The sequence below is a fragment of the Moesziomyces antarcticus genome (genome assembly GCF_000747765.1).
Source record: "Moesziomyces antarcticus DNA, scaffold: scaffold_v10004, strain JCM 10317, whole genome shotgun sequence".
NCBI classification, from domain to species: domain Eukaryota; kingdom Fungi; phylum Basidiomycota; class Ustilaginomycetes; order Ustilaginales; family Ustilaginaceae; genus Moesziomyces; species Moesziomyces antarcticus.
In genome coordinates, this window is record NW_014639006.1 from 24,167 (window position 1) to 40,086 (window position 15,920).

Consider the following 15,920-nt stretch of genomic DNA (forward strand, 5'->3'; position numbering starts at 1 on the left):
GGCTTCCGCTTCCGCAAGCTATCTTCCGCTCCTCATCAACATGTAGGCAGTCGACGAGATGGCTGTCAATCCGAATGCACTGGCGGCAGTGAAGCGGCTTCTGTCTGCACGCTATCCGACGCTCGAGGTTGATCCTCAGTGGCTCGACAGATGCATCGCAGACGTGCGCCAAGGGGCCGCAGCTGTGCGTAACGGATCAAACGATCAGCTCGCACGCTCGGTGCGCCAGCAGCTCTTGGAGACCGACCTGGCGCAAGTGGTGCCGCCGTCGTACAGCCGCATCGCGCCCGAAAAGCTTCGAGCGGCGAATGGGAAGGTGGGCGACAGTGGCAGAGGAGCGGTGCTCGTGCAGATCGAGAGCATGATCGACATTGGCTGTTCCGCCGCCTCGCAGCTCGAGATCGCCGAGGCACGCGTCGAGGCGCGTCGTTCCAACAAGGATCCCAACGAAGCCTACACTGGCCTCAAACCTGCCGCGTCTGCGTCTTTATCCTGGTCGGGTGCGGATGCCATGGCTGCGTTCGATGCGCAGGAGGAGGGCAAATCGCAGAGCAACACGATCTACCCGCGACGCATGCTCAAACTCGAGCTCTCGGACGGCGGCAGCAGCGCCAACGTGTGGGCGATCGAGCTGGAGCGCATCGGTGGCTTGGACATGAACACGACCAAGATGGGCAGCAAGCTGCTGCTGAAGGGCGCGCTGGTCAAGAACGGCTATCTGCTCCTCACACCTGCGACGGTGAGCGTGGAGGGCGGCGGTGTATCGGCAAAGCAGGCCGTGGCCGAGGAAAAGTTGATTGCGACGCTTCGAGCCCAACTGGGTCCGCCACGCAGAAAGCGCGGTATGCCGAGCCGGCCCCAAGCAGTCTCGAACCAAGCGCACGTCGGCAACGGCTCGAATCACGCACCTATGGCAGCGCCAGATCGCTTCAGCCCGGACGAGGACGAGAGCATGCTGCTTGCCGCACTGGAAGCCGAAGCCGAAATCGACGAGGCGGCTGCGGTCCAGGTGGCCGAGCGAGACGCGCGGGTGCCACACGAGACGAAGCTAGACAGCGGCGGACCAGCGAACGGGCATGCACAAGCTGGCCGAAGGCATCAGGCGCCCATCGTCATGGTCGACAGCGACGAGGACGGTGAACTCGCAAGCACCGTGTGGCATGAGACCATCCTCATCGAATCGTCTCCCGAGCCATAGCAAAAGAGAGTTGCCGTCCTTCCTCACGGCTCTGCTGACACTCTCTCCATTCGAATGGCGGCTGAGCGGAGCAGTTGAGCCTGAGGCTGAGCTGGAGGCTGAGCTGAAGCAGTGGGGCAAGAGGCTGGCTTCCAGTCATGCTTATCTAAGCATTCCCCACGCGAGTCATTCGTGCGCAACAACCAACAACGCGCGCTTCCAAGCCTCAATTCCACCAATAATTCCAGGCCGAAGACGGAAGAAAGAAAATGCAGAAGCGCAGAGCGGCACGCAACTCAACACGGAATTGGCCGTGCGAGGTCGGACTGAGCTTTGCTATCTCCCTGACCACCACCACCACCAGCACCACCGCGACTCTCATCCCGCAGATTGTTGATGCACAAGGCTGGCACCTCTTCGCTGCTCGTCGCCCGCATCGTCCGCTCCTCTCCGTCTCGTACATCGACAGCTAGCCCTTCGCTTTTCGTCTGGCAGAGGTGCTTCCACTCGCGCGTTCCAGCATCGCAAACTCGCCTCTCGCCCCAACGCGCTTTCAACCCGATCTTCCGCGCCGCTCAGCCTCTTGGTCGTGCGCACCCATCCTCCACCATGTCCGACACCTCCTCGCGCTTCGGCGACTGGCCCGCCACCAAGGTGCGCGATACCTTCACCGCATACTTCAAGGAGCGCCAACACACCTTTGTGCCCTCCTCCTCCACCATCCCCTACGATGATCCCACGCTCCTCTTTGCCAACGCAGGCATGAACCAGTACAAGCCCATCTTCCTCGGCATCGCAGACCCCAACTCCGCCTTTGGATCCATGAAGCGCGCCGTCAACTCCCAAAAGTGCATCCGCGCAGGCGGAAAGCACAACGACCTCGACGACGTCGGCAAGGACACCTACCACCACACCTTCTTCGAGATGCTCGGTAACTGGTCCTTCGGCGACTACTTCAAGCCCGAGGCCATCGCCATGGCCTGGGAGCTCCTCACCAAGGTCTACGGCCTCCCCAAGGACCGCCTCTACGTCACCTACTTTGAAGGCGACGCAAAGCAGGGCCTCGAGCCCGACACCGAGGCGCGCGACCTCTGGCTCAAGGTCGGCGTCGACGCCGACCACATCCTCACCGGCGACGCAAAGGACAACTTTTGGGAGATGGGCGCCACCGGCCCCTGCGGCCCCTGCTCCGAGATCCACTACGACAGGATCGGCGGCCGCAACGCCGCACACCTCGTCAACATGGACGACCCCAACGTCATCGAGATCTGGAACAACGTCTTTATGCAGTTCAACCGCGAGGACGACGGCTCCTTGCGGCCTCTCCCCGCAAAGCACATCGACACCGGCATGGGCTTTGAGCGCCTCGTCTCCATCCTCCAGGACAAGCCCTCCAACTACGACACCGACGTCTTCACCCCCATCTTTGCCAAGATCCAGCAGCTCACCGGCGCCCGCGCCTACACCGGCAAGCTCGGCGCAGAAGACACCGACGGCATCGATACCGCCTACCGCGTCGTCGCAGACCACGTCCGCACCCTCACCTTTGCCATCTCCGACGGCGGCGTCCCCGACCGCGACGGCCGCGGCTACGTCCTCCGTCGCATCCTCCGCCGCGGCACCCGCTACGTGCGCAAGTACTTCCAGGTCCCCATCGGCTCCTTCTTCTCCCAGCTCGTCCCCACGCTCGTGGACCAGATGGGCCACTTCTTCCCCGAGATCACCAAGAAGATCGACGACGTCAAGGCCATCCTCGACGAGGAGGAGGCCTCCTTTGCACGCACCCTCGACCGCGGCGAGAAGCTCTTCGAAGAGTACGCCGCCAAGGCCAAAGCGGCCGGCAACAAGCAGCTCAGCGGTGCAGACGTATGGAAGCTCTACGACACCTTTGGCTTCCCCGTCGACCTCACGCTCATCATGGCCGAAGAGCACGGCCTCGGCGTCAACGAAAAGGAGTTCGAAGCCGCCCAGGCCGAGTCCAAGGAGCTCTCCAAGGCCGGCGGCAAGAAGAGCGAGGCCGAAGCCGTCAAGTTTGACGTGCACGACCTCGGCCATCTCGAAAAGGACGACTCGGTGCCCAAGACGCAGGACGACTTCAAATACAACGTCAACTCGGTCGACGCCACCGTCAAGGCCATCTACCAGGACCACGCCTTCTTCCCCGAAACCGCCAAGGTCGCAGATCGCGCCAAGAACTTTGGCATCCTGCTCGACCGCACCTGCCTCTACGCAGAGAGCGGTGGTCAGCAGGCCGACACCGGCTCCATCACCATTGACGGCAAGTCGCAGTTCGTCGTCGAGGATGCGCAGGTCTTCTCGGGCTATGTGCTGCACATTGGCCATCTCGTGCGCGGCGAGCTCGCGCTGGGCGACAAGGTCACCGTCTCGTACGACCAGAGCCGCCGCGCTCCGCTCCAGTCGAACCACACCGCCACCCACATCCTCAACTTTGGCCTGCGCGAGGTGCTCGGCGACCACATTGACCAGAAGGGCTCGCTCGTCGCGCCCGCAAAGCTCCGCTTCGACTTTTCGCACAAGCAGGGCGTCAACGTGCAGGAGCTCAAGAAGATTGAGCACATCTCGGTCGACTGGATCAAGCGCAACGTCGGCGTCTTCTCCAAGGAGATGGAGCTCGACACGGCCCAGAAGATCCCCGGCCTGCGCGCCGTATTTGGCGAGGCCTACCCCAACCCCGTGCGCGTCGTCACGCTCGAGCACGACCTCGACACCATCGCCAGCGACCTCGAGAACCCGCAGTGGCGCTCGACCTCGGTCGAGTTCTGCGGCGGTACGCACGTGGACAAGACGGGCGAGATCCGCGACTTTGTCATCACCGAGGAATCGGGCATCGCCAAGGGCATCCGTCGCATCATTGCCGTGACGGGCGACGAGGCTGCGAGCGTGAGCCGGGTGGCGGACGAGGCCGAGGCGCGCCTGGGCGAGATCGACGCCATCGGCGAGGCGGCAGCCAAGGATGCTGCGCTCAAGGCGTTCGGCACGCACCTCGCGCAGCTCGACATGAGCGTGGTGCGCAAGGCTGCGCTCAACGAGCGCTTCTCGGCCATCCGCAAGAAGCTCGACGCCGGGCTCAAGGCCAAGGACAAGGCGGACACCAAGGCGGTGGTGGATGCGGTGGAGGCGCACTTCAAGGAGCAGCCCAACGCCACGAGCTTCATCCACAAGTTTGACGTCGGCGCCAACATGAAGGCGCTGCAGACGGCCATGAACACGCTCAAGAAGATGGACAAGACGGCGTACCTCTTTTCGCAGGAGCTCGATGTCAACGGCACCAAGGTGGCCGAGGGCAATGCGCTGCAGGCCAAGGTGGTGCATGCGGCGTATGTGAGCAAGCACGACCAGAGCAAGGGCCTCAACGCCAAGGAGTGGATCGAGACGTCGGCGCAGCACGTGGGCGGCAAGGGCGGTGGAAAGCAGGACTCGGCACAGGGCGTGGGCGAGATGGGCGGCCAGGCGCTCGACGACGCCATCGAGGCTGCCAAGCGCTTCTACACGCTCAAGTGCGAAGAGAGCCCCGTGCCGCTGCAGTGAGTCTTGTAGCCTAGAGAGAGAGAGAGAGAGAGAGAGAGAGAGAGAGCGCCCATTACACACTATTGTCGGTGCTCAGAGAACGAAATGTCATTGCGAGAAAGAGCAGCAAGTTTGAATCGGAAGCGGATGCGACTGTCATCACAGTTGAGGAGTGGGGCTGGATTCGTCTTGGCGACGCAAGAGTGCCTGGCGCCTGCGCTCAAACATTTCGAGGCGGGGGTCGACGGGAGTCTCGCGCTGGCTGCGTGGGCGCTTGGCGGGACGCGGGCTCGGAGTGGGCGAGTCGGCGCCGGTGCGGGCAGAGACCGAGGGTGCGGATGGAGGCGAGGTGGCGGTGGTGGAAGAAGAGGTGGTGGCAGCGAGCTGTGCCTTGACGGCGGCCAAGTTGGCGACGGCGGTAAAGGTGGGCGGAGCTTTGGCGGGCTGCGAGGAGCGGTCGTCGTCGGCGGTGAGCGCGAGGCTGCGCTGGAAGATTTGGGCGAGCTGGTCGGCGTCTTGTTGAGCGAGTTGGTGCGCCAGCTGGCGTTGGTGGCGAAGTTGGTTGCGGTTGTTGGTGGTGATGAGCTGGCGCTCGCGATTCAGCTGCGCCTGCTCGATGGCATCGCGTTCGGGCAGACGCATGAGTGCGAGCAGCTCGGTGGCGCGCTCGAGCTCGTCGTCGACGTTGTCGGCATTGTTGTCGTCGTCGGACGTGGCGGCGAGGTCGAGCGAGAGGAGGAATTGTGCTTGCGGCAGGAGATCCGGTTCGAGCTGCATGGCTGCGATGCTGTTGAGGTAGCGGATCTGAACGAGTTGCTGCTCCCGCTTGACGCGGTCGTCTTGGGACATGAACGGCAGGTTTTCGGCGAGCCATCGGAAGCGGAGGATCTCGCGCTCGAGCATGAGCTCGCTGGCGGGGCGGACGCGGCGACGGAAGCGGAGGCGGCTCTCTGCGAGCCTGGTGGCGCTGAGGAATTTGCCAGTGACGGTGGCGAGTTGGTCGCGCGCGCTCAGTTTGGCTCGCTGCTCTTCCGGGGCGAGGTCCTCAAAGTCGCGATGAAGCTCTTCCTCATCAGCCATACACTCAGGGATGATGACCTCGTCTTGGTCGTCTTCATGATCGTTTTGATACTCGTCGCAGAGCATTCGAAGTTCGGCATCTTCGATGATGGCACTTGTCTTGCAAGGCCTGCAGACGGGACGCGGAGCGTGCTTCCTGCGATCGACCCTGTTGAACAACTTGTGCGGATACTCGACGAGGCAGACAGTGCAGCGGATACGCGGCTCGATCTGTTGTTGTTGCTGTTGTTGCTGTTGTTGCTGTTGTTGCTGTCGTTGCTGTCGTTGTTGTTGATGATGATGCCGATGAGGTGCGGCAGCTGCTCCGGCCTGATGCTTGTTTCGGCGCCGCTGTGAGCGGGAGGGATTACGCGCCATGCGTGACGACGCGAGCCTGCACTTGCGCGACGAGGTAGGATGGTCTAGAGTGGCCGTGGCGGCTTTACATCGGTGTCGGCGTGGGTGTGGGTATGGCTGGACGTGATGGCGACGGCGATGGAGGCTGATGTGAGGAAGTGGGGACCGAGATGGGTGGTCGAAGGTGGGGATGGGGATGGCCACATATGCAAAACCTAACTTGCTGCGCAGCAGCAGGCAGGCTGGCGTTGGCGCAACCACCTGTCAAATGGCTCATCACCCTCGACAAAGCGTGGAGAGAAGCGTCACTGTAGCGACGTGCGAGCACAGCACATGTGAGATTACACGCTCTAACAATCCAATCCCAAAAAATCAGCTTTCGCGACTGTTGACGGCGCGTTGGCCGGTGCGGAATAGCGCGCCAAAAAGGCAGAGAAGGCTTTCAGAGAGGCGGAGGAGCAGTGAGTGGAGCTCTCGAGGGAGAGAGAGAGAGAGAGAAGAGAGAGAGAGAGAGAGAGAGAGAGAGAGAGAGAGAGAGGCCGTCACTCGGCGGGGATCTCCTCCTCCTCCTCCTCCTCCTCCACCATCTCTACCACCATCCATCGAGAGAGCGGCGACACCGCTTGCAGAGCCACTGCGGAATCCAGATCCATCAATCCAAAGTCGACATGCGCCGCCACCAACACTCGGCTACCTAGCTAGCAGATCCGTCATCCGCGCTGTCCGCGCATTCGCGCACACACCCGCATCGCCAACATGCACTCCAATCGCAGGCCCGTCGCCCCGGCCTCGCCCGAGCACACACACAACAGGGCCACCGACCTCGGCCTCGAACGACACAGCTCCCACGACTCCACCGCCAGCTCCAACTTTACCCACAAGGCCGATCCAGCCTCCACTCCACATCGCTCCATCTCCAACTCGTTCCAATCCTCACAGCCCGACCTCAACTTCAGCCTCACTGCCACACCTTCGCCCTCCTCCTCCTCTCGTCGTACGCCGCAGCACAACGCCAAAAACTACTCGCGACCCACCTTCGACCATGCGCACACACAACCCTCCACACCCTCGCACAACTCCTCGCTCTCCCTCGAGCGCGACTACTTTGGCGACGACCACCACCGCCACGACCGCTCGCACTCATCCATCCCAGACCACCATCACGGCATTAGCTCCTCCTTTGACGACGACGAACTTCGCCAGATCCTCTCGCGCAGCCCCACCGACCACCGCAACAACTCCTCCTTTGACGGCGACGTTGCAAAGGCCGTCAAGGCGGCAAACCATCAGGACATCAGTCCGTGGCTATTCCAGTCCCCCTCCATGCAGGACGGCCCAAGTCGTGCCAACTCTTCCAACAACCATGCCGCTTCAGCATCCGCAGCAGCAGCAGCAACCACGACGACGACGACGACGACGACGATGACCGCCAGTGCGGCTAACCCGGCCACCGCTTCTCCCGTCATCCGCACGCGTCCACGCAGAGGTACAGGCACCACACAGTACTCCTTCACCGACTCGAGCCTAGCCAGCATCGACAACCCCACCCTCACCCCTTCGCGCTCACAACACTCGCTCCGTCCGCGCACGCCGCCCTCCGCCTCCACCTCCTCCACCACCACCCTCAACGGCTCCGGCTCCAAAGACGCTGCCGCGAAAAAGTCGCGAAATCCCTTTGGTTTTCTCAAGAAGAAGCCCTCCAGCCACTCGAGCGCACATGCCGCATCTGCAAGCGCAGCCTCCACCTCCGCATCCGCCTCCGCCTCCTCCTCCAACATCAACCTCGTTCGCAACGAACCCTCGGTCGCCTCCCTCTCCTCCCGCTACGGCTCCAACGCAGCCAACCTCAACCCCATGCGCCCGCCAGCATGGCTCGACAACAACCACAACCGCTCCTTGGCTTCCTCCGTATCGCCCTCCTCCGCCTCCCTCCGCTCCCACTACCACCAACCTCCCGCTTCCATCCCCGCTCCGTGGCAGAACCCGCTCAACTCACGCATCGACTCGCTCCCCGCCGCCATCAGCCTCGAGGACGAGCTCGAGTCCGAGCATCGCGACGCCAAAAAGGAAGCGCGCAAGCGCATCAAGGGCGTCCGCCACCACCTCGCAAAGGCTTCCGACAGGCAGCGAGGCACAGACGACTCTGGCGACCCCTCCTTGTCCTCCCAAAGCCACTCCATCCAGCAAGAGGTCGAACTCTCCCTCGACATGAACTTTGATCAGCTCGAAGACTTTGTCGACACAAACGCCGCACGCCAGAGGCTCCAGGGCTCCTCCGTCACCGATGCCGCCTCCACCTCCACCACCAGCCCCTCGGACCATCGCTCGCCATCCGCCAGCGAGTCCGGCCTCCCGCACCACCCGCACTCGCCCTCACCCTCCGACCACGCCTTGCCCTCCACCCGACAGGCCTCGCTCACCACCAACACCGACTCCTCCTCCCAGCTCTCCGACGCTTCCGCCTCCCAACGCGCTTCCAGCTCCCGCAACACCGCCAGCATCTCCACATCATCCTCCACCTCCACCATCCTCAGCGACAGACGCCCCAGCCAGCTCAACATGCTGCCCCGCAACAGCGTCCCCCGCGTCAGCCTCGCAGAGATGCAAAACTACCAGTCCCTCCGCAAACTATCGAGCAACCTCAGAGACATGCCCTCCAGCGCCTCCTACAGCCCTTCCGCCTCCAGCTTGCCCGTCCGTCGCGATTCCATGGCCGCCGCCCTCGCCACCTCCGACTCGGCGCTGCCGGCCACACCACCACCGCTGCCGCCGCTGCTGCCGCCATCGCTCCCATCCGCTGCCGATTCCGCCCTCGCAGACCAGCGCAAGGACAGCGTCGTATCGGCTCACAGCCTTCGCTCCGACCACAGCGGCATCTCTCCCAAAACCTCCTACGCCAACCTCAGCGTCACCGCACACGAGCGTCACAAAGCAGCAGCAGTCGCCGCAGCCGCTTCCTCCTCGGCAACTCCATCGGCAAGCCCGGGTTGGGCAGCAGCTCCGCCACCGGACAACCACATCGACGGTCGCGCCGACCACTCCTACCAATTCCCGCCCGTCAGCGACCAGGCGCTAGGCTCGCTCCTCAACGTCCGCAAGTCAAGTGCCAGCTCCGGCCAAGAGCCAAGCTCCAGCTGGATGGCTCCCGACAGTTGGGCAGTCCAGCCCGACAAGACGCGCGACTACCTTCGCGACGACAACGTCGGCGAAGAGGAAGAGGATGACGACGACGACCGCTCCGTCCGTGCACAGATGCTCGCCGATGGCAAGCGACGCGGCTCCAGCTCCGGCGTCAGCTCCGTGCATGCATCGAGCATGTTCCGCGTCGCTTCCACTGACCCCTTCAACAAGCCCACCTCCATCGCTGGTTCGCGACGCGGCACCGAAGACTCGGTCGATCCGCTCACCGTTCTGCCTCCCTTGCCAAAGACAAAGTCGGTCGACGAGTCGGCCAGCAACGTCGACGTGCTCGAGCAGACGAACAACCTCGCCCAGTCCGCTCTCGCCCAACAGCAGCAGCAGCAGCAGCCCCAACCCTCCCAGCACCATCAGCTTCAACATGGTTCTAGCCATATGCGACCCTCCTCGTCCAGAGGTGGTGCTGGAGCAAGCATGCTGGCCTCTGCAGGTGCCTCGGCCGCCGCTGCTGCTGCCGGAAAGCTCGGTCTGCATCGCACATCTAAACACCGCACCAACGCACGTCCCAATACCGCCGGCTCCATCGGCGCTACGCGCCCGTCCACCACGACGCTCAGCTCGACGCTCTCGACCGAAGACGATGCAAGCATCGCCAGCACCCTCCGCCGCGATGCCAACCAGCTCAAGCGGCCCACCACCGCAAATGCCGGCGCCGCTTCCGGTCTGGCCCAGCGCAACCACTTCATCCGCGTCTACAAGACCGATGGCACCTTTGCCACCCTCTCGTGCTCGCTCGTCTCCACCGCCAACGAGGTCCAGACCATCCTGGCCCGCAAGAGCCTCACCACTGAGTCCACCGCCTATCGCCTCTTTGTGCGCGACAAGGGCTCCGAGAGGCCGCTCGGCAATGCTGACAAGCCCGCACAGCTCCAGCGACGTCGTCTGCTTCAAGCAGGCCATTCCGAAAACGATGCTCTGGAGGACATGGGCAGGGACGACCTCTCCTACCTCCTTCGCTTCGTCTTCCGTCCGGACAGCGTGCCGACGTTTGACTCCGAGTCCATCGGCCACAGCGAGCATACCTTCCAACACCTGGATCTGCAGAGCAGAAACCTCGAGATGGTGCCCATCTTCCTGTACAAGCATGCCGACTGGATCGTCAGTCTCGACCTCTCGGGCAACCCCATGTCCGACTTGCCGCTCGACTTTGTACAGCTCTGTTCGAGCTTGCGCACGCTTCGGCTCTCCAACCTCGCCCTCAAGCGCATCCCGCAGAGCGTCCGGCACAGCGAGACGCTCACCCATCTCGACGTGTCCAACAACCGCATCGTCGAGCTCTCGCACATCAGCCTCGACCTCATCCCCGAGCTCATGTCGCTCAAGGTGCAGAACAACCGACTCTACGACCTGCCGTCCTACTTTTCCAGCATCCCCACCCTTCGCAACCTCAACATCTCCAACAATCGCTTCGAGGAGTTCCCTGGCGTCATTTGCGAGGTCACGTCGCTCGTGGACCTCGACGTCTCCTTCAACTCGATCACCGAGCTGCCCGCAGAGGTTGCCAACCTCGTCAATCTGGAACGCTTCATCCTTGCAGGCAACTCGCTCGAGAAGCTCCCCGACGGCATGAGCAAGCTCGCCAGTCTACGCACCATCGATCTGCGTCGCAACAAGGTGCAGGACGTCTCGGCGCTGCTCGGCCTGCCGCGACTCCAGAACCTGCAGGCCGAGAGCAACAACATCAAGTCGTTCGAGGCAACGCTCGGACCGCAGCTCACCCGCGTCGAGCTGGGCCGCAATCCGCTCAGCAAAGTGCGCATCGCCGCCCTCACCACGTGCGATCTCACCTCGCTCGACCTCTCGTCGACCAACATGACGCGCCTCGAGGAAGGGCTCTTCCCGCAGCTGCCTGCGCTGGTCAAGCTCATCCTCGATGGCAATCAGCTCGTCGTGCTGCCCGACACGCTCGGAGAGCTCAAACGCCTCGAGACGCTTTCGTGCAGCAACAACCTGCTCGCCACGATCCCCGAGTCGATCGGCCATCTCAAGGCGCTCAAGGAGCTCCTGATGCACAACAACAATCTCAAGACCTTGCCACAGGCATTGTGGTATTGCGAGAGCCTCACCCACATCAACCTAAGCTCCAATCTCTTGGAGTCCTTCGCCGCTGCTCCAGACATGCGCACCGAGGCGGTTACAGCTGAGCTCGGCGGAGCCGGAGGAGGCTCGGCCATCTTGGCGGCACGAAAGGGCTCCACCAGCTCGTCCTTGGCTCACCAGGCAAACGGCGCGGCAAATGGCGCTGCGGCAGCTGGAACCAACGCGTCGACGCCGACGGAGGTGTTTGTAGCGCCTCTGTCGCTCAGCTTGCAGAAGCTCCGACTCGGAGATAATCGGCTGGGCGACGAGGTGTTCAGCGTGCTCTCGGAGCTGACCTCTCTCGAGGTGCTCAACCTCAGCTTCAACGAGATCTTTGAGATCCCCGACTTTAGCCTGCAGACGCTTACCAAGCTGCGCGAGCTGTATGTGAGCGGCAACCAGCTGAGCACCATCCCGTCGGACGACCTGGTGGTGCTGCAGGAGCTTCGGATCCTGCACCTCAACTCGAACAAGCTCACTACGCTGCCCGTCGAGCTGGGCAAGCTCAAGAAGCTCGCCAACCTGGACGTGGGCAACAACGTGCTCAAGTACAACATCGCCAACTGGCACTACGACTGGAACTGGAACATGAATCCCGAACTGCGCTACCTCAATCTTTCGGGCAACACGCGCCTGGAGATCAAGACCAAATTAAGCGAGATGGGCTTCACGCGCAAGTCGAACATCTCGGACTTCAGTCGGCTCACCAACCTGCGCATGCTCGGCCTCATGGACGTCACGATGCCGTTGCACTCGAACGCTACGCCTGACGAATCGGAGAATCGCCGTGTACGCACGTCGCTTTCGCAGATCAACGGCATGGCCTACGGCATCGCCGATGCGCTGGGAAAGCACGACAACCTCAGCGTGATCGACATCGTCATGCCGAATTTCCGCAAGGAAGAGACCGAGTGCATCTTTGGCCTCTTTGACGGCCGTGGCCATGGCGCCCATGTGGGCAGCCGGATCGCGCACCATCTCGCGGAATGGAGCGGCACGCGCATCTCTTGGGAGTTCCAAAAGCATCAGAACGAAAACTCGACGGAGCCGGTGTCGGTGCCGGATGCTCTGCGCCGCGCGTTCCTGCGGCTGCAGAAGGACTATGCCGACGCGCTGATCAACGACGGAAGCCGCAAGCTGTCCGAGGCGCACGCGGAGGCGGCAGCAGATGTGACGCGCAGCTCGGCGCCCGCCATCGCGGCTGCTGCCAACAAGCACGACTGGCGCGCCGGAGCGTCGGCTATCCTGGCGTACGTGTCCGATCGAACGCTGCACATCGCCAATGCAGGAGACGCGCTGGCGGTCATGTCGCGCAACGGCGGCACGGCGCACCTGGTGAGCGTCAAGCATGAACCGTTTGACCGTGCCGAGATCGAGCGGATCCGATCCGCGGAAGGATGGGTTTCGCTGCGAGGCTATGTGAACGACATGCTCGACGTGTCTCGATCGTTTGGCTACTTCCACCTGTTCCCGATTGTGAATGCGGCGCCTGCGGTGACGACGGTGCAGCTTACGGACTCGGACGAGTTTGTGATCATTGCGAACCGGACGCTGTGGCAGTACGTGTCGTACCAGACGGCGGTGGACATTGCGCGTACGCAGCGCAACGACCCGATGATCGCGGCGCAGAAGCTTCGGGACTTTGCGATCAGCTACGGCGCCGAGGAGAGCATCATGGTGATGGTGATCTCGGTGGGCGATCTGTTCTACCGGTCGGACCAGAGGAACGGCGGCGCGCTGACCATCTCGAGCTACCAGAACAGCGATGCGATCAAGAAGGCCGGGCGACGCTTCCGGGAGGAGTTGCCGAGCGACCGGACGCTGGCGCGGCTGGATCGCGAGGTGGCGCCGCCGATCGGGCAGGTTGCTCTGGTTTTCACGGATATCAAGAACTCGACGTCGCTGTGGGAGACGAACAACGGGATGCAGACGGCGATGCGGCTGCACAACTATCTGCTGCGAAGGCAGCTGCGCACGATCGGCGGATACGAGGTGAAGACGGAAGGCGATGCATTCATGGTGTCGTTCCCGTCGGTGAGTGCGGCGCTGCTGTGGTGCTTTACGGTGCAGCAGCAGCTTCTGCACGAGGACTGGCCGCGCGAGATCCTGGAGAGCGAGGACGGCAAGGAGGTGTACGACAGCTCGGGCGAGCTGATCCACCGCGGTCTGTCGGTGCGCATGGGCATCCACTGGGGCCGACCGGTGTGCGAGGCGGATCCGATCACGCGACGCATGGACTACTTTGGACCCATGGTGAATCGCGCGGCGAGGATCAGCGGTGCGGCCGACGGCGGCCAGATCCTTGCGAGCAAGGACGTGATCAAGGAGCTGCAAGGGTTGCTGGGAACGTTTGACGATACGCTCGCGGCCGGGTCGGGTGGCGAAGGTCAAGGCGAAGGGTCAGGGGAGCAGGCGGCCAAGACGGAGGAGGAGCTGGACGAGGATGCCTTCCGGCTGCTGAATCCGAACGTGAGCCGGGACGTGGTGCTGCTGCGTCGGATGGGCTTTGGACTTTCGCAGCTGGGGGAGCGACGGCTCAAGGGGCTCGAGACGCCCGAGATGCTGTGGCTGGTGTATCCGAAGCAGCTTGCGGGGCGACTGGAGCAGGCCAAGACGGACGATGCGCTGGATGCGCCGCGTGCGCAGGTGTACGAGCCTACGGTGCAGCTGCTCGACATTGAAGACGTCAAGCAGGTGGGGATGCTGTGCCTGCGACTCGAGTATCTGTCCAACTCGACGGTGTGCCCGGGCATCCTTGCTGCGCAGGAGGATGAGGAGGCGGAGCATCGGTCGCAGCCCTCGACGCCGTCGGGCGAGGCGACGCGCAATCCGCTCGATCGCGAGGTGCGCGTTGGTGAAGCGGAGGAGGGGGGCAGGCGCGTGCTGTCGCATCAGGCACGACGCAAGGGAGTGGAGGCGATGCTCAACATGCGACCGGAGCTGCTGATCTACAGCATCCGCGACGATGCCACGGACGAGGAGCTGGCAGGGATCCTGGCGCAGCTCACGACGCGCATCCAGAATGCAGTGTCGTCGCTGACGCTCGACATGGTGCGCAGCAGGATGGCGGCGGGCGGCGCCGCAGCGGAGGCAAGCGTGCTGGAGCTGCTGCACAGCTTGGTCCTGTCACCGCCTGCACCGCCAACGTCGACGGCGCTGGCTGTGTCGAGCCCCATCGCCAGTCCGCGCAACCGAGTGCAGGAGCTACCTCCGCTTTAGCTTCTCTCTCTTTCCCTTTCTCGGCATCATCTTCTTCTTTGGCGGTTCAGTATTGTATTGTATCACGAGCGTAATCATCATGTCACCGGTACGAACACGGCTTGAAGCACGGCTTGTGAGTGTTGGGGTGTTGGGAGGCCAAGTTTGAGAGTGTTGGAAGTGACGGTCCAACACCGTATTTCATCGCGCCAAATGCAAAACGGGGCCTGCATTTCTTCCAGCTCAGCACGCCGAGCGCGGACAGCAAGGCGGGCAGAGTGCATGCAGATAAGTGAGAGAGTGCGGCAGTGCCAGCAACCGCTGAGTTGGATTGAGGGCCGAGGCGCCTTCTTGGCTGTGCTGTTACAGAGCGGCCGCGCTTTGAGCCCTGCGGTTGATGGACGGGCTCAGCCGAGTTCCGACTCGTGCCTGCAGATAGATGGACGCGGGCTGTCAGGGCTCTTTGCATGCCTTCCGCCATCATCCGTCTAGCTTCTAGGATCGAGCCACGTTTGCAACCATGGCGCAAGTATTTGACATAGCCATGAAGAGTAAGTAGCGCATGCATGACATGCCCAACAAGCTGTGCGCGCGCACGCTGCTCACACGCCTGATGCTCATCCCCACAGTCCCCGAGCGGATTCGCAGCATGCGCCAGGAGCGTCTGTCGTCGCTGCGTCCGCTGGGCGAGTTCTTTGACCACCAGCGCATTTCGCGCCCGCAGGACACCAACGAGGCCTTCCAGCGCATCACGTACAACACGCGCCACTTTTCGGGCAACTACGCCGTGGTGGTGGTGCTGCTCACCGTGTACGGCATGATCAACGACATGCTCCTCCTCTTTGCGCTCATCTTCCTCGTCGCCGGCTTCTGGGCCATCAACCGCTTCGCGCCCGAACCCATGCAGGTGGGCGAGCACGTCATCACCCAAAAGAGCCTCTACACCGGCCTCTTTGTCGTCGGTGGCCTCATGCTCTGGTTCGCCAGCCCCTTTGGATTCGTCTTTTGGCTCGTCGGCAGCTCGGCCTTCCTCATCCTCGGTCACGCCGCATTCATCGAACCCCCCGTATCGAGCGAGTACACCGGTGTCGAGGTAAGTCTTTTTGCGAGTCCTATGCACATCCTCCCCTTCGCCCGTTTGCTGACCTGTTCCACCTTCTCCTCCCACCCACAGACCGTGTGAACAAGAACAACACCGCCATGGCCGCTGCGCCCTCGAGAGCGAACTCATCTGTACATACTGCAATGATGCACGGTAAGAAGTGCGTTCTAGACAATCTGTGGATTACAAGCATGACGACTGGCAGCCACTCTGCGCCGTGAT

At 62.7% G+C, this 15,920-nt stretch overlaps 5 protein-coding genes across 5 annotated transcripts; 4 read left to right on the plus strand and 1 right to left on the minus strand.

The window, feature by feature from the left end:
• Positions 1–58: 58 nt before the first annotated feature.
• Positions 59–1,198, plus strand: PAN0_004c2117 (uncharacterized protein; the record flags this gene model as incomplete). Its single annotated transcript, XM_014802062.1, has 1 exon — positions 59–1,198. The coding sequence occupies one exon, from the start codon at positions 59–61 to the stop codon at positions 1,196–1,198; it is 1,140 nt and encodes a 379-aa protein (XP_014657548.1).
• A 375-nt stretch (positions 1,199–1,573) lies between these two features.
• PAN0_004c2118 (alanyl-tRNA synthetase) lies at positions 1,574–4,726 on the plus strand (the record flags this gene model as incomplete). Its single annotated transcript, XM_014802063.1, has 1 exon — positions 1,574–4,726. The coding sequence occupies one exon, from the start codon at positions 1,574–1,576 to the stop codon at positions 4,724–4,726; it is 3,153 nt and encodes a 1,050-aa protein (XP_014657549.1).
• Positions 4,727–4,864: 138 nt separating this feature from the next.
• Positions 4,865–6,142, minus strand: PAN0_004d2119 (uncharacterized protein; the record flags this gene model as incomplete). The annotated part of the gene is made up of 1 exon (XM_014802064.1): positions 4,865–6,142. One exon carries the CDS (start codon positions 6,140–6,142, stop codon positions 4,865–4,867), a length of 1,278 nt encoding a protein of 425 aa, XP_014657550.1.
• A 735-nt stretch (positions 6,143–6,877) lies between these two features.
• PAN0_004c2120 (adenylate cyclase) lies at positions 6,878–14,617 on the plus strand (the record flags this gene model as incomplete). The annotated part of the gene is made up of 1 exon (XM_014802065.1): positions 6,878–14,617. The coding sequence occupies one exon, from the start codon at positions 6,878–6,880 to the stop codon at positions 14,615–14,617; it is 7,740 nt and encodes a 2,579-aa protein (XP_014657551.1).
• Positions 14,618–15,116: 499 nt separating this feature from the next.
• Positions 15,117–15,779, plus strand: PAN0_004c2121 (prenylated rab acceptor PRA1; the record flags this gene model as incomplete). Its single annotated transcript, XM_014802066.1, has 3 exons — positions 15,117–15,147; positions 15,226–15,689; positions 15,771–15,779. 3 exons carry the CDS (start codon positions 15,117–15,119, stop codon positions 15,777–15,779), a joined length of 504 nt encoding a protein of 167 aa, XP_014657552.1.
• Positions 15,780–15,920: the final 141 nt, after the last annotated feature.